We start from the raw sequence: 22,805 nt of genomic DNA, 5'->3' as shown, positions 1-22,805 counted from the left end.
TGTACCCTTTAAAAAAAAGAAGAAAGAACGAAAAAGAACAAATAACGAAATAATCCTGTATCCATGACTTGAACATGCTTCATCATTCGTCCTGGCATCCTGGCATTGCCATTGAATTGTCGGACAGAATAAAGGCAGTCCAAAAAAGGTGCCTAAGAATTATCTTCAATGAGGGTAAAGTACCTTATATTTCCCTTCTTAGGAAAGCTAATCTTGTCACCCTTAAGGAAAGGAGAGCAAAAATTACCTTGCGTTTTGCTAACAATGCCCTTCATAACCCTCGAACAACTCCCCTTTTCCCTGGTCAATATTCACCCCTTCGACCCCGTCTCCCACGTTCTGTGTCAACAAAAATCTCCCTTCTTGCCCCAATAAAAGTATGCACTGAAAGATATAGAAGAACTTTTATCCCTTATATAGTTGACATTTTCAATCAGTGAATATACGCAGCCTCCCCCCCCCTCACATACTTTTAACCTCATAGTTATAGTTTTAATGCCCATTTTGAAAATTTGGAGGTTTTTTATTCATGTTTTTTAGTCACCAACTAACTTATGTTTTTGTTTTAATTTTACTTTATCCCCTTGTTAATTTTACGAGTTATTGTCTTTTTTGGCATTTTTGCTGACTTGACATTGGCCTTCTAATTTTATGAGTTTAATTTGTTTTTGTTTTTAACATTTTTACGTATTTGACATTGACCCTTTTATAATTTGTTGTTGTTGTTTGATTGTTTGTTCTTGTTGTTCTTTTTTCGCTTTCTTTGACGCTAAAATGCGAATTCGGCCCTTTTGGGCTTGTGATAGCCGTTTTTCAGCAATAAATCTTATCTTATCTTACGTAACAGGGAATATACGAAATTTCGTAGTTTTGCATTTTAGGGACTCAAGCTCCCGTTCTTAAGTTATTGGAAACGTTGAATTTAGCGGAGTAGTTTTCATGAGGGTTGCAGCCCCTTTCCAGGTGTTTCTCTTGTTTTAAAAATTAGGGCCGTTATTTTGCACTAAGATCTTACATCTAAGATCTCACATCTTTCTGCAAAGATTTCCGTTCTTTTAACTCATCTTTGTTCACTTTTAACTATCTTACTGCTCACTGATGTTAGCAAAAAGTGTGAAAGACGCCATCTTTCTGCAATATAGAACAATAGTGAGAGAACTTTGATGATATACTCATCATTGTTCTTAGACCGCTGATCAGAGCAGAATGATGAAAGACATTTGCAAAAGAACGCTGTAAGATGGTAAGATCTTATCACTTAAAAGTTCTAAGATTTCAATCTTAAGCGTTCTTTGTCAAAAGATGTAAGATCTTAGCACAAAGATGAGTAAAAGAACGGCCCTATTATTCAAACTCCTTATGCCAATAGCTTTTAACGGAGGAAGTTATACTAGATACATTTTAAAATACCGGGAATCAGTGTACAAATCAAGTAATGTTTATGCAGCTACACGCATATACGTGAGATTTTATATTGGGGAGAGGGTAAAATTTGAGGAAAGAATAACTCTGAAGAGCTAAAAATGGACGAATTATATAAGAAACAACAAATTATAGGAGAAAATATGGATATTTTCGGGGGAGAGGAGGGGGCATAGGCCGACGCACGAATAGTATTTCTACTAAGAAGTAAGGTAGGTTAATTTCTCACCATCTCTAGAAGACAAGGCTTGAACGATTGGGATACGACTTTTACCCTAAGCATAGCATTACAGTTTAGTATACTTACGTCAGCCATACCAGGTTGATGACTTTTCTCCAGTCATCTCTTTCTGAGCAAGATTGACAAACTCGTCTGAAAGCTTCGCGGCTGACAAACAAGATAGTTGAAAACAAGAGGTAAAATCTAACATTTAAGAGACCAAGAACAGCGACATCAACATAATGAATGATGAAGGCATTGAGAGCAAAGGTGATTATCCGAAATGCAACCTGCAAATAAAATAACCAAAAGAGAAATAATACATGATTAAATGTCACACAAGATTTCTTTTAATATTAGCCTTAAGGAGGCCCTAGGCGGTCAAATGTTTTGATCAAAAGCTTCTGTCAATCGATTGACTCAAGCATAATTGACCGTCTAGGAACCTGTTTGACGCTTGAGTCAAGCGTTGACGGTGATTGATAGAAAGTTTGAATGACTCAATCATTTTCATCAAAAGCGGTGTTAAATTAGCTTTGGTCAAGATTGAAGGGCTGATTGAAGGGTCGATTGAAGATTGATTGAAGCACACGTCAATGGATTGACGGAAACTTTCGATAAAAATGATTGACCGTCTAGGGCCTCCTTTATGGTTTGATTTAAGGATCACATGCTAGTTTTTTACTCTTTGTAATGAAGCTTTTTCTTTCATTTGTAGTTTGTCATTGCATTTTTTTGTAACGAGAAAAAACATACTTGATTCTTGCTGTCGCGAGATTATGGTTTCAGAATTGTTTTCTAATTTATTTTTCCGAAATTATAATCTTTCTTAGAAACTAAGCAGGTATTATACACGGAATGATTTGGAATCCAAGGAAAACAGCATGCTAAAAAAAAAAAAAAAAATGAATAAAGATACTAGAGTAATCCTGGCATTTTGTTTGTTTTAGCGTTCTAAAAATTCTGTTCATTTACATGCAGTTTCCTCACATATACACGTTGTACACGTTATATAGACAACGTTTAATACACGTTGTATGTATAACCAAATTAATATCACCAGCTGAGTTCGGAAAATTTAGCCCATGCGAAAATTTCTCAGCAAAACAGCAAACGTAAAACAGCTCAGATTAGGATCAAAAATCCCTTGTACGAGGGTAGGGTAATAGGCTTGTACGGGGAAAAAAGAAGTAAGATATTTTCGCAAAGATATCATCCTCGGTAAATAGAAAGACAAACAGGTAAAGCATAGCATATATTAAATATGTAACCTAACCTAAGTACCTTTTTTGCCCCTTCAACCCACAAAAAAACTAAAGTTTAAATCTGTCACGGAGTGAGCAATACCTCACAAGGCAGCGAAAACCTGTTTTTCATAAAGCATCTTTGAAATTTCGATGCGCTTTCTCGCGTGTTTATCGGATTCTAAAAAGTACCATATTTTTTCTTCTAATTCAAACCTCTAGTAAGATTTCAATGGAAAACAAACAACACAGTTAATAAGCGTTTAATAACACATAAGAATATTTTAGTCATAGCGAGAAAAACTTCATCATTGGATATAACACCCGACGACTGCACCAGAAGGTCAGCTTCTTCAATTTGTTATCACCATCCCCCCATATTTTTTGTCCCAGACAATTTTCTAGACTACCTGTACACAATTCCGCCCGTCTGAGGAGGAACCAACTTCCAGAAACCACATTCACCAAGAGGAACGTGAGAAATGTGTCACTCATTGTACATGACCAGCATTACAGGGACCGTGGCGAGCGTGGTGGAACTGTGTCGGGCTTGGCAGAACCGTTCGGCACACTTGACACTTCAAGATGTACACCAGGTTGTGGTAAGTGGATAACCCCTCGCCCCTCTCATTTCTTTTTGTGCCAAAACATTCCTTTACATGGCCTTTCATTCTCTATGCTTGTAGATTTAAACTACAATAAACCCTAAGCCATGTGTATAACCACGGAGATATTTTCTACGCTTTCAATCTTAATGTGTTGTATAAAATATTGACAATTTGTAAAACAAGCAGAAAAGCAACGACAATGGGGGCAAAAACAGGTATCTTGGTAGTTTCACATCCCTCTCAAAGGTCCTAACCAATCCACCCCTCCCCAGAGTTACAGCTTGGCTCAGTCCATGTTCTCGCCGTAAGAAATCCTAAACGAGACAACAACAAGAACAAAAATGAAAGAAGTGAAGTCATGCTATAAAATGACTTGATTTGCAAGTAATGAGATATCACTCTTTAAATAGTGGATTGACGTCTCTCTGATCTAATATACATACCCTGTAGGCAAAGTTTTAGGCTGATCGGACAAAAAATTTTAGCGGACGGATTTGCTTCTTTTTGGCCAAATCAATTGTGTGGTAGTTTCATTGGCCGAGGGTAAAAGCTCTGAAAGTTTTCAATCGATCAGCCAACAATAGCACATTTCATGAACTTGAACCCTTATTCACAAAATCTAATTGCACTCTGCGGTTTCCCTCACCCAGGGTTGATGCCTTGTGAGTTTCAAATGGATCAGAGAACTTTTTTCCAACGTCAAAAATATTCGAAGTCCCAGAACGCCTTTTGGTCTGGGCCAGGACTCAGGGTGGGTTCCACGATCATCGAAAACACATTCAAGTCTCGTCTCTCTGATTAGAAATATTCCAAATCTGGTAGCTCCTTCTGGTCAGGACTGACGCAGAAAATCCCAAGACAACGAATTCAGCAAAGCTGAAGCAACAAAAATCTGCAGCTTGCTCAGTCCATTTTTACAATGAGTCATGACTTGGTTCTTCTAGCTACCATGTCGGGAAAGCTCGTTATTACTGTGATTAAAAAACAATTTTTTTTTTCAACTGAAAGTAAGAAGGAACATTAAAACGAACAGAAGTTATTAGGAATATGGGGGGCGGGTAGCCCCCTCCTCAATGCCTCGCTCTTCACGCTAAAGTTTTTTTTTAGCACCATTAAAAAATATTTTTATTGTTCTAAGTAACCAACTCCTGTTTTTGAGGAGTCATTCTTGAAGAACTAGGACAAGAAAGTCAAACTTTAGCGTAAAGGGCGAGGTATTGAAGCGGGGGAAACCCCCTCATATACGTAACAATTTCTGTTCGTTTTAAGCATTAATGTTGCTCCTAACTTTCACTTAAAAAAATTTGTTTTTATAATTAATTTCTGATCGTTTTTTTAAAAAGTGCCCGGAAATCCGCCTCCCCTCCACAGCAAGATCCTCTATGCAATTCAATCACGGTGAAAATTTAACCCAGAAAATTAACATTAACATTCCCACATGTAAAATTGAGTCGAAAAAGAGAAAGTAAAACAAATAAAAAAATCGTATGGGAATTCTGGTAAATTCCCCCAGTACAAAATTTCCCCTGAAAAGTTCACCCCCTAGAAACTCTCATTCCCACGGAAAACTCTCCCCGCGGAAAATCCCCCATCGGAAAATTCATACACTCCCCACCCGAAAAGTGTATCCATACTTCCGAATAACAAATGCTATATGTAAACAATGGGCAAATTTAATAACTTTAACAACTTTCCCCCTGGGGTGGGGGGTCATGTTATCTCTAAAGGCAGTTTTTGGACCTTTCAACTATACTAAACAATATGGCTACCTCAAAATTTTGACCGAACGACTTTGGTGAAAAAAAGGGGCGTGGGAAGGGGCCTAGCTACCCTCCCATCCTTTTTATCACTTAGGAATGGACATTAGAACTTTTAATTTCCGTTCAAATGAGTCCTTTCATGATATTCTAAGACTACTGGTTCGATATGATCACTCCCGAGAAAAAACAACAACAAAAAAACACACATCTGTGATCTTTCTTTTGGCAAAGAAATGCAAAATACCACAATTTTGAAGATGGGAGCTTGAAACCTCTACAGAAGGGCTCTCTGAATCACGTAATTTAGGGTCTTTGATCTTGTGGCTGCGTGGGTTATGTCCCCCCTGGAGCTAAACTTGTTGGACCTTCCAATCAAGGCCGTACCCAGAGGGAGGGTTTGAACCCCCCCCCCCGAAATGTTTGTTTGACTCATAAAAACGTAACAAAATTGGATATAAACCAATTTTTTATCCGTTTTTTTAGTTTTTTTGTGTACCCCCGCCCCCATCCCCCCCCCGAAAAAAAAATATTAGAGTAAAACCACCTCCAAAACAAATCCTGGGTACGGCCTTGCTTCCAATGGAGTTAAATGACATTGCAAAAATTTAATCTGACGTCGTAGTAGGTGACAGGGGCAAAAAAGCCATGGAAGAAGGAGTGATGCCCTCTAACAAATTTAAAAGAGCACTAAAGCTTTCAATCTCCAATGTAATGAGCCTTCTCCCAAGTTAGCAGGATCACTCCTTCCATACGAAGTGACTGGGTAAAAATATATAAATTTGTGACATTGAACGTTTCGAAGCTGGAAGACATATATCCTAACGACACTTGACTGACGAATTTAGACATTTTGAACAAGAGATATTAGGAGTCTTGAGAATTTAAGAGGGAGGGGTGTCGACCAGACTAAGTTCCCCAGACATCGTTTGACAGGCAATGGCGTCAATTTTCAAAAATTTTAGGCGGGGTAAAATGTATACCTCGTAGCCGAGATTTATTTTAAATCAATCACGTTATTCATTTGCTAGTTGACACTTTTTGAAATTGAAACGAAAATATACAGAAAATTATCAATGCTTGGGAGGGGAGCAACAGTTAGTTTTGCCCCAGACACTAAGGAACAGCACTGCCGACACTTAGCAATTACATGGGTACAATTATTTAAGGAACATATTAATGAGCAGTAATTTTAGCTTGTCGCTTTTTTATATTACCGAATGGCTTTTGAATATTTGGACTGTTATTATTTTGCGTAATATGATTACAACCCATGAGAAGCTAAATCCTTATTCAGTTTAAGCTTTATTAATCAATGTCTGTCTGTTACGTAATTCCATATAGATTCGATTTAAAATATAAAACTTGTACGTCAGCACTGAGAAAAACGGTGACTAGTGCCTTTTATATTTACTTAAGCATGAAGTGTAACGCATTACATAACTCTCTTCCGCATTTTTAGGAACTATTCCAAAACAAACTCGGTGTATAGGAGAATGAACTAGATAAAGATAATTTCCCTAATAATCATTATTTAAAAAAAAGCTTTGGTACTTTCACATTATATGGGCCTCCCTAAAAAGTCAACTTCGGTTAATGCTAATGAAATAAAATAAAACAGGGTGAATATATAATAGTTTATAAACAAATTTGGGCCATACATTTGCCGATTAGGGGGGGGGGGTATAGCATAGCATATATTAAATACGTACCCTAAATTAACCTGGGTACCTTCCCCCCTAAACCCCAGAAAACTACAGTTTAATATTGTATACGAAAGCCAAACCACGCTATCATTGCCTAGTCTATTGCGGTTAACATGTCAAAAACGGGTTTTATCATTGTATATACTCTACAGCGGTTAACCCTAGAGGCCCATATAATGGGGAAGTACCAAAACTTTCCCAATGTAACAACATTTTTATTTGTATGTAATTTGTTATACTTTTTACAAGTTGGACAGAAATTTTAGAGGGGGAACCAGATTGGGTAATGCCTTTTCTTGCAAGGACCTGAGTGTCTGTTATTTTCTCTTTCTTTTTTTCTGGGGGGGGGGGCTGTACGGAAATGTTATTATTTCAGATTAGTTTTGACTGCAATTTTTACAGCCTTGGAGACAGCCCTGAGTGTCTGTTATTATCTTTACTTTCTTTTTTTTTAGGGGGGGGGGTCTATAGGGAAATCTTCTTATTCCAGATTAGTTTAGACTGTGTAATTTTTTTACGACATGGGTGTTGTACACCCATTTTTAGAACTTACAAGGCTTCTGTAATCATTAGAAGCTTCAGAAGTTTTGACGCCAGATGTACAACAACCATGTTGTAAAAAAATAGTTACATAGGGGTCGCCTTTCCGTTAAATATCCTTTAGGACAAGAAATTAGGGACTCTGTGTTTCACTAGACCGTACATACTAATCTTGGAAGTTTTGCGCTTATTGTTTGTTTTGGTCTTTAAAGAAATCAAATGACCGGTATGTCGCTATTTCTGACATAGATGCCAATGAATACGATGCGCTTAGCAACCTAATAATTAAGGTCTAGGTTTTTTACATGCTCAATCGCTTTAATAATAAGAAGTAAAAAAGCCATATCGAAAGACTAATTATGGTAAAAATATTGAAATTATGCCGCTAATTCAACGCAGTGGGAAATAGAAGGTGTAAAAATTTAACGAAATATATTTTAGATGCCAGGTTTGGCCATGAGAAGCCACCCTGTACACCTCCACCCTTAATTAGAAGGGTTGCAGTTTGGGATTTGGCATTAGAGGACTGCATGGAAAATAACAGCAAAGTGTTTTAAACAAGGATAAATAAAAAAGGAGATACTTATTGAATTCTCTGACTTCGCTAATCAATATGGTAGAGCCAAAAGCCAGAGATAGAAATCTAAAACAAGGAAATAATGTTTTTTTTTTGTAGTATGGTTTTATTTTGAACAGCGGGCAACCCTTGCTATGAATCCAAGGACCACTCCGGCCACTAGTTTTAGTTTGATCAAGGAGAAGTAATAAATTTATTAGAAATCACAGAAAACCTGTAATGAAAGTGTAGAAGAATACCACAATCAGATTCAGAAGCATTTGGTAGCGACACTTCGTAATATTACGCAACATTGAGAAACTATATTACGAAATACTATTCAAGTTTTAATTTAGGGGTCGACTACGTAAATACAGCGAAAAATACTTAAATCATTCATTTAGGCAGCCACAGGCGCAAAAATTTACATCATAGAAGACACCACGCTTCAAGGGGAAGGCTGCCCACCAGCGGAGTTGCCACTGTCATGGATATTTTACTTTTTACATAGATATTTGAAATTTAATGGATTTACATGGATTTTTACTAAGAAAACATGGATTTTTACCTGAAAACATGGATTTGTTTCAAGAAATCACGCGTTTAAACTTTTTATGCCAGAATTTTTAATACCAGATAAATTTAACTTCAAAAGTGGCTTAAATAACCAAAAATTATCAAAATTAATCAAAATTACTGTCTGGGTTTCATTACCAAAATGGGTTCTCATGGAGTTACAGATGACCTTGCCTTTGCATAGAATTATATAAAAAAAACAAGTTTTTTTTAACTGAAAGTAAGGAACGACGTTAAAACTTAAAACGAACAGAAATTATTCCGTATATGAAGGGGGCTGTCCCCTCCTCAACGCCTCGCTCTTTACGCTAAAGTTTTTTTATTGTTTAAAAAAATAGAGTTGTGAGAAAGTCAAACTTTAGCGTAAAGAGCGAGGCGTTGAGGAGGGGACAGCCCCTTCATATACGGAATAATTTCTGTTCGTTTTAAGTTTTAACGTCGTTCCTTACTTTCAGTTAAAAAAACTTGTTTTTTTATTTAATTTTTGAACGTTTTTGAATTAATGCAGGTTTTGATTTTGGCTCACCGTACATGAATAATTAAAACAAAATTTGCATATTATATTTGGTTAAATGGCTTTCTCGAAACTTGTTTAATTTTATTTACGAACGTTTTTATTAGTAATAAATATACGTAACTTAGAATTAACTTACGTAACGAACTTCTATATTCATTAATTTTTAACACGTATATTAGAGGGTTCGCCCCCTAGTCAATACCCTGCTCTTTAAACTATGTTCGAATTTTTTCCAGTTCTTTAAAAATGACCACTTAATCACAATCAGTTGATCAGTTGAAAAACTTGTTTTTTTTATTTAATTCCTGATCTTTTTCTTTAATAATGCTGGGAAATCCGGCGCCCCCTTCATAGCAATGTCCCTTCCCCCATGAAAACTTCCTTCATGGAAAGATCCTTCCATATAGCCTCCGACCCTCTCCTTCCCCCACCAACCAGAAAAAAAATCCTATCAAAAAGACTGTATACTTACAAATAACAAAAACGAAATGTTAACATTGAGTAAAGTTAATAACATTAAGACCTCACCCTGGGGACTTTGGGGGATCAAGTCATCCTAAAAGACATTTTTATCTTATTTTCGACCATGCTGAACAAAATGGCTATCTCAAAATTTTGATCGGGTGACTTTGGGAAAAAAATGAGCGTGGGAGGGGGCCTAGTTGCCCTCAACTTTTTTTGTCACTTAAAAGGGCACTAGAACTTTTAATTTCCGTTCCAATGAACCCTCTCAAGATATTCTAGGTCCACTGGGTCGATACGATCACCCCTGGGAAAAAAAAAACAAACAAACACAAACCCACCCACCGAACCCCGCCGCCGGGATCTTTCTTCTGGCGAAAAATGGAAAAGTCCACATTTTTGTAGATAGGAGCTTGAAACCTCTACAATAGGGTTCTCTGATACGCTAATTATGATGGTGTGATTTTCATTAAGTTCCTATAACTTTTAGGGGTCTTTCCCCCTTTTTTCGAAAATCAGCCAAATTTTCTCAGGCACGTAACTTTTGATGGGTTAGATTAAACTTAATGAAACTTATATATTTGAAATCAGAATTAAAATCTGATTCTTTTGATGTATCTATTGGTATCAAAATCTCGTTTTTTAGAGTTTCGGTTACCATTGAGCCGGGTCGCTCCTTACTTACAGTTCGTTACCACGAACTGTTTGATTGAAAAAGTCTCTGCGTGAATTAATGCCATGAGTGCGTAATTTAATTTGAAGATTGATGCCTAAACACCAAAACAGAAAATTTGTCCCTGCTAAAGTAAATCAGAATCTTCTGCATAGGAGATATATTCTGGTTTAATGTTATCATTTTGGTCCTTTGGAGAAGAGACACTGACAAAGTGGTGAAAAAACACAGCTTAAGAGATTATTTTGTGTGCTCACGATATATTGCTCTGCCGTAACATATATGAGAAGTTCAGGGTTCTTAAGTGATTTATAAAGTACAACAACCTCAGGGTTCTAAAGATAATCTTGTTTCCAAATAAAGCAATTAAACCTTTTTGTTTTCAATTGATCGGTTAGACTTGCCAGTTTTGGACTGCATACTTAAGGGTTAGGTGTGCAATGGAATATATTTAAAATAATTATGGGAATTATTTCAAGATATAGTGTAATTCCCTATTTAAGCTGTGTAAAATATTAACCATGAATGGTACTTGGGCACTATATGGGCCTTTACAAGGAAACCAGTCACGAAAAACCCGCCCATTCAAGCGACCGCTATAGAGTAATGCAATGCAAGGCGTGGTTTTCATTGCATATACGATATTTAAACTGTTGTTTTTCGGGATTTAGGGTGGGGAAAAAGGTACCTAAGTTAGGTCAGGTTACGTATTTAATATATGCTATGCTTTACTCTCCACCCCCCCCCCCCAATGTGCAAATATATAGCCCAAATGTGTTTGTAAACTATTATATATTCATCCTATTTTATTTTATTTCATTAGCATCAACCAAACTGGACTTTTTAGAAAGGCCCATATAATGCACAAGCATCCAATGAATTAACTAAATGAGTGAAACTGTTGAACGATGACGAAGCCAGATGCGTTGAATAATTCCACGCACCTGGGGTCTGACAGGACACATAATCTTGAATCATTGACGAGAAAAAAAATTCTTCGTTTTGGTGATAAGAATATTTTTCGTAAAGAGGATCTAAAAGTCGAAAAGTAAAACCGCGAGCGACGCGAAGCGTCACGAGGAACAAATTTTTCGGTGCTTTTAACAATGCGCTTGCTTCCCATGGATTTTTTTCTCTCGAGCTGGTGGCAACCCTGCCCACCAGTGATGTGCGCAAGGAGAGGAGGGGTCTCGGGACATAGGCCCTCTTTAATTTTCAAGATCTTTTGGGATTCTCTTATTCAAATTTACCAAACAAAATTTATTCACCCCCACCCTGAAAAAATGCGTAAAATCTGTTGAGCCAGAAAATCATACTGGCCGTAGTCTCGTTTGTTTCTTCACCTTGGGATTATTCTTTCTCTTTGTTTTTGTCATGGCTGGCCAGTTCGGCTTAGATCTTTTAAAATATGAAACGGTGTGTATCAAACAGTCGTAATAACGCGCTGTAAGCAAGGAGCGACCCGGCTCGAAACTCTAAAAAACGGTTACTATTCGGTTACTAATAGTAATTGAAACTCTAAAAAACGGAATTTTAATACCAAGAGATAGATCAAAAGAATCAAATTTTTAAGCTGATTTCAAATATATAAGTTTCATCAAGCTTAGGTCTACCCATCAAAAGTTACACGCCTGAGAAAATTTGCCTTATTTTTGAAAAAGGGGAGAAACACCCCCTAAAAGTCATAGAGCCTTAATGAAAATCACACCATCAAATTCAGCGTAACAGAGAGCCCTACTGTAGAGGTTTCAAGCTCCTATTTGAAAAAATGTGGAATTTTGTATTTCTTAGTAGAAAGCTATCTTATACTCCGGTACGAACCACGTGGTTTATGGTTTTCTCACTGAGAATGAAAAAACAGGATTATTCTCACTTCAAAAAGCAGGAATTTTATATCTTTTATGGATGTTTCTTGGACGGTTATGTGTGTTGGTCAATTTATTTGATGTTTTTCATGGATGTCAACAGTAATTCATGTCTGTTTTATGGTTTTGTCAGTTATAATTTAAAAAAATTATTTTTATAACTTGAAAAAAAAGCAGGAATTTTCTCACTTTTATGGACGTTTCTTGCACGGTTATGTGTGTTGGTCAATTTATTTGATGTTTTTCATGGATGTCATCATCAATTTATGTCTGTTTTATGGTTTTTGTCAGTGAGAATTTGAAAAACATGAATTTTCTCACATTTATGGTTGTTTCCTGGACGGTTATGAGTGTTGGTCAATTTATTTGTTGTTTTTCTCGCGTGTCAACAGTAACTTATGTCTGTTTTATGGTTTTTGTCAGTGAGAATGAAAAAAGAGGAACTTTCTCACTTTGATAGATGTCAACAGCAATTTATGTCTGGTTAGGTGACGTGGTTAATGAGGTCAATGACCTCTTTTTCCAAGGAGAATTGTTTCCGGAAGTTTATTAATATCTTTGGAGTTCGACCAGAATTGTTTCCGGGGCAAAGTTTAGATCACACGTGACAGATGATGTCATGCTTGATTGATTTGATACGAAATGGGAAATAATTTGTTGTTTCCAAAGATAATTATTGATTCACGAAAGGGGAATTAATTTGTTGTTTCCAAACAGAATTGTTTTCGAGCGAATGTCTATTAATGTCTTTGGAGTTCTACCAGGAAAATTGTTTCCGGGTGAATGTTTTGATCTTAGCGATGAATTGATTAGCGCGCAAAAGGGTTTCTTAGTAATTTGAAATATGACAGCGCAGAGATGCCAAAAACAAAAGGAACTCGCTAAAATTACGTTTAGGGGCTATTTGGGCGAAACCGTTTTAGACATTTTAGGGAATTATTTCGGCGAAACAGTTAGAGACATTTTAAAAGATGATTTTAAGAGATGATTTTAGAAGAGAATTTGAGGGTGAAACTCTGTGGTCGTTATAATACACAAGTTCCATTTGAACAGTGTCGTGAGGTCCCTACCCCAACCCCAAAGGCCCTCCCCCGGTCCCCAAAGGTCCACCGGGCTCCCAAAGGACCACCCGGCCCTCAAGGGCCCCCCAGACCCCCAAAGGCCCTCCCGGGTCCCCAAAGGTCCCCCCCGGGCCCCAAAGGACCACCCGGCCCTCAAGGGCCCCCCAGACCCCCAAAGGCCCTCCCCGAACCCCCAAAGGCCCTCCCCCGGTCCCCAAAGGTCTCCCGGACTCCCAAAGGACCACCCGGCCCTCAAGGGCCCCCAGACCCACAAAGGCCCTCCCCGGGCCCCCAAAGAGTCCCCTCCCCATTTTGTTAATACTTTTTTGTGCACTTTATTATATCTTTTCAGAACAAGTTCCTTTCTTAATGTCATTCCTTAACCCATTTTTACAAGTTGAAGTACCAATCCTTTCACCACAACTTTACTTTATAGCTTTTTGGATACCCCAACATCAAGCAATAGTTTTCAAAAGACATTTCAGAGCAACTTCATTTCTTAATGTTCATTCTAAACCCATTTTCCAGCTTAAAGTACCCATCCTTTTCTACCATGCAATACTTTTCAAAGACATTTCAGAACAAGTTCCTTTCTTTATGTTCATTCTAAACCTATTTTCCAACTTGAAGTACTTATCTTTTTCACCCACAACTTTACTTTACAGTTTTTTGGATACCTCAACACCAATAAATTCCTTTCAAAAGGCATTTCAGAGCAACTTCTTTTCTTAATGTCCATTCTAAACCCATTTTACAAATTGAAGTACCCATCCTTTAGCATCCACAATTTTACTATGCTGCTTTTTTGAATGCTCCAACACCAAGCAATACTTTTCAAAGGACATTTCAGAACCAGTTCTTTTCATAATGTCCATCCTAAACCCATTTTACAAGTTGAAGTACCCATCCTTTACACCCAAAACTTTACTTTACAGCTTTTTGAATGCGCCAACACCAAGCAATACTTTTCAAAGGGCATTTCAGAACCAGTTCTTTTCATAATGTCCATCCTAAGCCAATTTTGCAAGTTGAAGTACCCATCCTTTACACCCACAACTTTACCTTACACCTTTTTGAATGCTCCAACACCAAGCAATAATTTACAAAGTTGATTTCATAACAAGTTATTTTCATATTGACCATCCTAAACCCATTTTACAAGTTTAAGTTCCCATCTTTCTCATCCACAACTTTACTTTACAGCTTTCTTAATTCCCAACCCCAATAAGTACTTTTCAAAAGACATTTCAGAACAAGTTTATTTCTTAATGTCCATCCTAAAACCATTTTACAAGTTGAAGCATCCATCCTTTTCACCCACAACTATACTTTTCAGCTTTTTGGATACCTCAACACCAGGAAAAACTTTCAAAGACCATTTCAGAGCAAGTTCCTTTCTTAATGTCCATCCCAAACCCATTTTACAACTTGAAGTACTTATCTTTTTCACCCACAACTTTACTTTACTGCTTTTTAGATACCTCAACACCCGGAAATACTTTTCAAAAGACATTTCAGAGCAAGTTCGTTTCTTAATGTCCATCCTAAACCCATTTTCCAACTTGAAGCATCCATCCTTTTCACCCCCAACTTTACATTACAGCTTTTTGGATACCTCAACACCAAGAAATACTTTTCAAAAGACATTTCAGAGCAAGTTCCTTTCTTAATGTCCCTTCTAAACCTATTTTCCAACTTAAAGTACCCATCCTTTTCACCCACAACTTTCCATTACAGCTTTTTGGATACCTAAACACCAAGAAATACTTTTCAAAAGGCATTTCAGAGCAAGTTCCTTTCTTAATGTCACTTCTAAACCCATTTTACAAGTTGAAGCATCGATCCTTTTCACCCAGAACTTTACATTACAGCTTTTTGGATACCTCAACACCAAGAAATACTTTTCAAAAGGCATTTCAGAGCAAGTTTCTTTCTTAATGTCCCTTCTAAACCCATTTTCCAAGTTGAAGCATCCGTCCTTTTCACCCACAACTTTACATTACAGCTTTTTGGATACCTTAACACCAAGCAATACTTTTCAAAGGGCATTTCAGAGCAAGTTCCTTTCTTAATGTCTCTTCTAAACTCATTTTACAAGTTGAAGCATCCTTCCTTTTCACCCACAACTTTACATTACAGCTTTTTGGATACCCCAACACCAAGAAATACTTTTCAAAAGGCATTTCAGAGCAAGTTCCTTTCTTAATGTCCCTTCTAAACCCATTTTCCAACTTGAAATACTTATCTTTTTCACCATAACTTTACTTTACAGCTTTTTGGATACCTCAACACCAAGAATAACCTTTACAACAGCATTTCAGAACAATTTCCTTTCTTAATGTCCCTTCTAAACTCATTTTACAAGTTGAAGCATCCATTCTTTTCACCCGCAACTTTACTTTACAGCTTTTTGGATACCTCAACACCAAGCAATACTTTTCAAAAGGCATTTCAGAGAAAATTCCTTTCTTAATGTCCCTTCTAAACCCATTTTCCAACTTGAAGTACCCATCCATTTCACCCACAACTTTACTTTACAGCTTTTTGGATACCTCGTTACTAAGCAATATTTTTCAAAAGACATTTCAGAGCAAGTTACTTTCTTAATGACCTTCCTAAACCAATTTTACAAGTTGAAGCACTTATCTTTTTCACCACAACTTTACTTTACAGCTTTTTGGATACCTCAACACCAAAGAATACCTTTCAAAAGACATTTCAGAGCAAGTTATTTTCCCAATGTCCCTCATTAACCCATTTCGAACTTAAAGTACCCATCAGTTTCACCAACAACTTTCCTTTACAGCTTTTTTGGATACCTCAACTCCAAGCAATACTTTTCAAAAGGCATTTCAGAACAAGTTGTTTTCTTAATGTCCCTCCTAAACCACTTTAACAAGTTGAAGTACTTGTCTTTTTCATCAAAACTTTACTTTACGAATTTTTGCATACCTCAACATCAAGCAATACTTTTAAAAAGGCTTTATTATGAAACTTCAGAACAATTTCTTAATGCAATGTCCTACCCACACCAATTTTACAAGTTGAAGTACTCATCTTTTTCCCCACAACTTTGCTATAAGGATTTTCGAATAACCCAACATCAAGCAATACTTTTCAAACGGCTTTATTATATCTTTTCATAACAAGTTCGTCATGTAATTTTCTTCTTGAATCTATGTACAATTTGAAGTGCTTATCATTTTACCCAAAACAGTACTTTACAACTTTTTTGATAACCCAAACATCAAGCAATACTTTCCAAAAGGCTTTATTATATCTTTTCAGAACAAGTTTTTTTCTTAATGTCCTTCTAAAACCATTTTACAAGTTGAAGTAGTTATCTTCTTCACCACAACTTTACTTTACGACTTTTTGCACACCCCAAGATCAAGCAATACTTTTCAAAAGGCTTAATTATATCTTTTCAGGACAAATTCATTTATTAATATTCTTCTTCAACCAAATTTACAAATTTTAAATTTTTTCTTAGCAGATAGAAAAGGCTATAGCATACTTGTGAATATTTTCCCGAAAGATCAAAATTTCTAGTTCAATGTTTAATTTTCTCAACAAAGTGAAGAAAAGTTCAAGTTCTATTCTGAATTTTCTAAATGAAAAAGAAATTAGTTATTGATCATTTCTATTTTTCCAAATAATATAAATATTTACCAACTTCAAAATGGACACACACAAAAACTTACACACACACACAAAAACTTACACACATACAAAAACCAACTCACACACACAAAAAATTTCAAACACAACAAACCTAATCACAACCATAAAAACTTTATTTCTGAGCAAGTTCCTTTAGTATTGTCTCTTCTAAACCATTTTCCAACTTGAAGTACCCATCCGTTTCACCCAAAACTTTACTTTACAGCTTTTTGAATACCTCAACACCAATTAATACTTTTCAAAAGACATTTCAGAGCAAGTTCCTTTCTTAATGTCCTTCCTAAACCCATTTTAAAAGTTGAAGCATTCATCCTTTTCACCCCACAACTTTACTTTACAGCTTTATGGATACCTCAACACCAAGAAATACCTTTCAAAAGGCATTTCAGAGCAAGTTCTTTTCTTAATGTCCCTTCTAAACCAATTTTCCAACTTGAAGTACCCATCCGTTTCACCCACAACTTTACATTACAGCTTTTTGGATACCTCAATTCCAAAAAATACTTTTCAAAAGCATTTAAGAACAAGTTCTTTTTTCAATTTCCATCCTAAACCAATTTTACAAGTTGAAGTACTTATCCTTTACACCAAAACTTTACTTTACGACTTTTTGCATACCCCAACATCAAGCAATACTTTTCAAAAGGCTTTATTATGCCCTTTCAGAACAAGTTCTTTACGTAATGTCCTTCCTAAACCAATTTTACAAGTTGAAGTACTCATCTTTTCCCGCACAACTTTACTATAAGGCTTTTCGAATAACCCAACATCAAGCAATACTTTCTAGTTCAATGTTTAATTTTCTCAACGAAGTGAAGAAAAGTTCAAGTTCTATTCTGAATTTTCTCAATGAAAAAGAAATTAGTTATTGATCATTTCTATTTTTCCAAATAATATAAATATTTTCCAACTTCAAAATGGGCACACACAAAAACTTACACTCTCACATAAAAACTTACACACACACACACACAAAAACCTACTCACACACACAAAAACTTACAGACACAGAAAAACCTACTCACACACATAAAAACTTTATTTCAGAGCAAGTTCCTTTCTTAATGTCCCTTCTAAACCCATTTTCCAACTTGAAGTACCCATCCGTTTCAACACACAACTTTACTTTACAGCTTTTTGGATACCTCAACACCAGGAAATACTTTTCAAATGACATTTTAGGGCAAGTTCCTTTCTTAATGTCCCTTCTAAACCTATTTCCCAAGTTGAAGTACCCATCATTTTCACCACAACTTTACTTTACAGCTTTTTGGTTGCCTCAAAACCAAGAAATACCTTTCAAAAGGCATTTTAGAGCAAGTTCTTTTCTTAATGTCCCTTATAAGCCCATTTACAACTTGAAGTACCCATCCGCTTTACCCACAACTTTACTTTACAGCTTTTTTGGATACCTCAACTCCAAGCAATACTTTTCAAAGCCATTTCCGAACAAGTTCTTTTCTTAATGTCCTTCCTAAACCAATTTTACAAGTTGAAGTACTTATCCTTTACACCAAAACTTTACTTTACGACTTTTTGCATACCCCAACATCAAGCAATACTTTTCAAAAGGCTTTATTATGCCCTTTCAGAACAAGTTCTTTACGTAATGTCCTTCCTAAACCAATTTTACAATTTGAAGTACTCATCTTTTCCCCAACAGCTTTACTATAAGGCTTTTCGAATAACCCAACATCAAGCAATACTTTTCAAAAGGCTTTATTATATCTTTTCAGAACAAGTTCTTCACGTAATTTTCTTCCTAAACCCATTTACTAGTCGAAGTACTTATCTTTTTCACCACGACCTTACTTTACGACTTTATGCACACCCAAACATCAAGCAATACTTTCCAAAAGGCTTTATTATATCTTTTCAGAACACGTTTTTCTTCTTAATGTCCTTCTTAAACCATTTTTACAAGTTGAAGTAGTTATCTTCTTCACCATAACTTGACTTTACAACTTTTTGCACACCCCAAGATCAAGCAATACTTTTCAAAAGGCTTTATTATATCTTTTCAGAACAAGCTCCTTTCTTAATATCCTTCTTAAACCAATTTTACAATTTCTATATTTTTTCTTAGTAGAGAGAAAAAGCTATAGCATACCTGTGAATATTTTCCCGGAAGATAAAAAGTTCTAGTTCAATGTTTAATTTTCTCAACGAAGTGAAGAAAAGTTTAAGCTCTATTCTGAATTTTCTGAATGGATAAGAAATTATTTATTGATCATTTCTATTTTTCAAAATAATATAAATATTTTCCAACTTCAAAATGGGCACACACAAAAACTTACACACACATACAAACTTACACATTCACAGAAAAACGTACACACAACACAAAAATCTACTCACACACACAAAACTTACACACACACAAAAACCTACTCACACATACACAAACTTACACACACACAAAAAAACTTACTCTCACACACAAAAACTTACACACACACAAAAACTTCAACACACACTTATTCAATGAAGCACAAACGGTTCAAGGTCCGTTCTATTTTTCCAAGGAAAATAAAAAAGTTCCACTTCAGTTCTTTTTTTTTTTTATCAGAAGTGAAAAATTTAAATTTCTGTTATAATTTTAAATTTTAACTCTTTAGTCTTATTGATTTACCATTAAAATTTTTAAATTAAAAAATGTGTGACTCATTCTACTGTTAAAGAAAATCATTAAAACTTGTTCATCTAACCTCCAAAACAATAGGTTATGTATAAATAAGTATTAATAAATATAAACATTTCTCATCGTTTAAGTTAATTTAGGTTATTTTATTATGAGAGCTCATGATAAGTTAACATAACCGTTTCCGGCGAGTATGGTTAGGTTATCCTACGTACGCTTCACTTAGGTTAGGTTAGGTGAGAGACAGGCAAAAAGTTAGGTGAATGGTTAGGTTAGGTTAGACTAGATTAAGTTAGGTTAGGCTAGGTTAGCCTACGTACGCGTGCGTACGTAGGCTAACCTATCCTAACTTAACCTAACTTAATCTAGTCTAACCTAACCTAACCATTCACCTAAATTTTTGCCTGTCTATCACCTAACCTAACCTAAGTGAAGCGAACTTATGATAACTTAACCTAATATAGAATAATTTAATCTATAATAACCCAACAAAACCATTCTCAACGAAAAATGCTTGCATAAAATATAATAAGCGCGCATAATAAGTTAAAATAAACTAAATTAAACGAGGAGAAATGTTTCTCGTTATTAATATTTATTTATACCTAACCTATTGTTTTGGAGGTTAGATGAACGAGTTTGAATGATTTTCTTTAACAGTAGAACGAGTCACTCATTTTCTAATTTAAAAATTTGAATGGTAAATCCATAAGACAAAGGTGGTAAAATTTAAAATGAGAACATAACTAAAGATTTTTCTTCTATTTGAGAAGAAAAAACAGAACTGAAGTGGAACCTTTTTTATTTTCCTTGAAAAATTAGAATGGAACTTGAACATTTTGTGCTTCATTGAGTAAATGCGTGTGTAAGTTTTTGTGTGTGTGAGTAGGTTTTTGTGTGTGTGTGTAGGTTTTTGTGTGTGTGTAAGTTTTTGTGTGTGTGAGTAGGTTTTTGTGTGTGTGTAAGTTTTTGTGTGTGTGAGTAGATTTTTGTGTTGTGTGTAAGTTTTTATGTGAGTGTGTAAGTTTTTATGTGTGTGTAAGTTTTTGTGTGTGCCCATTTTGAAGTTGGAAAATATTTATATTATTTGGAAAAATAGAAATGATCAATAACTAATTTCTTTTTCATTGAGAAAATTCAGAATAGAACTTGAACTTTTCTTCACTTCGTTGAGAAAATTAAACATTGAACTAGAACTTTTTATCTTCCGGGAAAATATTCACAGGTATGCTATAGCTTTTTCTATCTACTGAGAAAAAATTTAGAAATTGTTAAATTGGTTTAAGAAGGATATTAAGAAAGGAGCTTGTTCTGAAAAGATATCATAAAGCCATTTAAAAAGTATTGTTTGATCTTGGGGTGTGCAAAAAGATGAAAAGTATAGTTAAGGTAAGGAACATAACTACATCAACTCGTAAATACGGTATGAGAGAGGCATTAAGAAAAAAACGTGTTATGAAAGGATATAATAAATCCTTTGTTAAACTATTACTTGATATATGGATGTGCGAAAAGTAGTAAAGTAAGGTCGTTGTGAAAAAGATAAGTACTTCAACTATTAGATGGGTTTCTGAAGAAAATTAAGTGAACAACATGTTCTGAAAGGATATAATAAAGCCCTTTGAAAAGTATTGCTTGATGTTGGGTTATTCGAAAAGCCTTATAGTAAAGTTGTGGGGGAAAAGATGAGTACTTCAACTTGTAAAACTGGTTTAGGAAGGACATTACGTAAAGAACTTGTTCTGAAAGGGCATAATAAAGCCTTTTGAAAAGTATTGCTTGATGTTGGGGTATGCAAAAAGTCGTAAAGTTGTGGTGAAAAAGATAAGTACTTCAACTTGTAAAATTGGTTTAGGAAGGACATTAAGAAAAGAACTTGTTCTGAAATGCCTTTGAAATGTATTGCTTGGAGTTAAGGTATCCAAAAATGCTGTAAAGTAAAGTTGTGGGTGAAGCGGATGGGTACTTCAAGTTGGAAAATGGGTTCATGAGGGACATTAAGAAAAGAACTTGCTCTAAAATGCCTTTTGAAAGGTATTTCTTGGTTTTGAGGCAACCAAAAAGCTGTAAAGTAAAGTTGTGGTGAAAATGTGGGGTACTTCAACTTGGGAAATAGGTTTAGAAGGGACATTAAGAAAAGAACTTGCCCTAAAATGTCATTTGAAAAGTATTGCCTGGTGTTGAGATATCCAAAAAGCTCTAAAGTAAAGTTGTGGGTTGAAACGGATGGGTACTTCAAGTTGGAAAATGGGTTTAGAAGGGACATTAAGAAAGGAACTTGCTCTGAAATAAAGTTTTTGTGTGTGTGAGTAGGTTTTTGTGTGTGTGTGTAAGTTTTTATGTGAGTGTGTAAGTTTTTGTGTGTGTGTAAGTTTTTGTGTGTGCCCATTTTGAAGTTGGAAAATATATATATTATTTGGAAAAATAGAAATGATCAATAACTAATTTCTTTTTCATTGTGAAAATTCAGAGTAGAACTTGAACTTTTCTTCACTTCGTTGAGAAAATTAAACATTGAACTAGAACTTTTTATCTTCCGGGAAAATATTCACAAGTATGCTATAGCTTTTTCTATCTACTAAGAAAAAATTTAGAAATTGTAAAATTGGTTTAAGAAGGATATTAAGAAAGGAACTTGTTCTGAAAAGATATAATAAAGCCATTTGAAAAGTATTGCTTGATCTTGGGGTGTGCAAAAAGTCGTAAAGTAAAGTTATGGTGAAGAAGATAACTACTTCAACTTGTAAAAATGGTTTAAGAAGGACATTAAGAAAAAAAACGTGTTCTGAAAATATACGTATAATAAAGCCTTTTGGAAAGTATTGCTTTATGTTTGGGTGTGCAAAAAGTCGTAAAGTAAAGTTGTGTTGAAAAAGATAAATACTTCGACTTGTAAATGGGCTTAGGAAGAAAATTACGTGAAGAACTTGTTCTGAAAAGATATAATAAAGCCTTTTGAAAAGTATTTCTTGGTGCTGGGTTATTCGAAAAGCCTTATAGTAAAGTTGTGGGGGAAAAGATGATTACTTCAACTTGTAAAATTGATTTAGGAAGGACATTACGTAAAGAGCTTGTTCTGAAAGGGCATAATAAAGCCTTTTGAAAAGTATTGCTTGATGTTGGGGTATGCAAAAAGTCGTAAATTAAAGTTGTGGTGAAAAAGATAAGTACTTCAACTTGTAAAATTGGTTTAGGAAGGAAATTAAAAAAAGAACTTGTTCTTAAATGCCTTTGAAAAGTATTTTTTGGAGTTGAGGTATCCAAAAAGCTGTA

General features: G+C 35.3%; 1 protein-coding gene across 1 annotated transcript in view; it reads right to left on the bottom strand.

Annotated features, from left to right (window-relative positions):
- LOC148946925 (man(5)GlcNAc(2)-PP-dolichol translocation protein RFT1-like) overlaps nucleotides 1-22,805 on the bottom strand; it is a 51,240-nt gene that overhangs the window by 21,420 nt on the left and 7,015 nt on the right. Inside the window, exon 2 of the mRNA XM_089096742.1 lies at nucleotides 1,730-1,932. Coding sequence (XP_088952868.1) covers nucleotides 1,730-1,932 — 203 coding nt within the window. The remainder of the gene's footprint in view (nucleotides 1-1,729; nucleotides 1,933-22,805) is intronic.

This window comes from Artemia sp. Qi Xiang Cuo, chromosome 11, assembly GCF_049724085.1.
Source record: "Artemia sp. Qi Xiang Cuo chromosome 11, ASM4972408v1, whole genome shotgun sequence".
Taxonomy (NCBI): domain Eukaryota; kingdom Metazoa; phylum Arthropoda; class Branchiopoda; order Anostraca; family Artemiidae; genus Artemia; species Artemia sp. Qi Xiang Cuo.
This window is presented reverse-complemented; position numbering and strand designations above follow the sequence as displayed.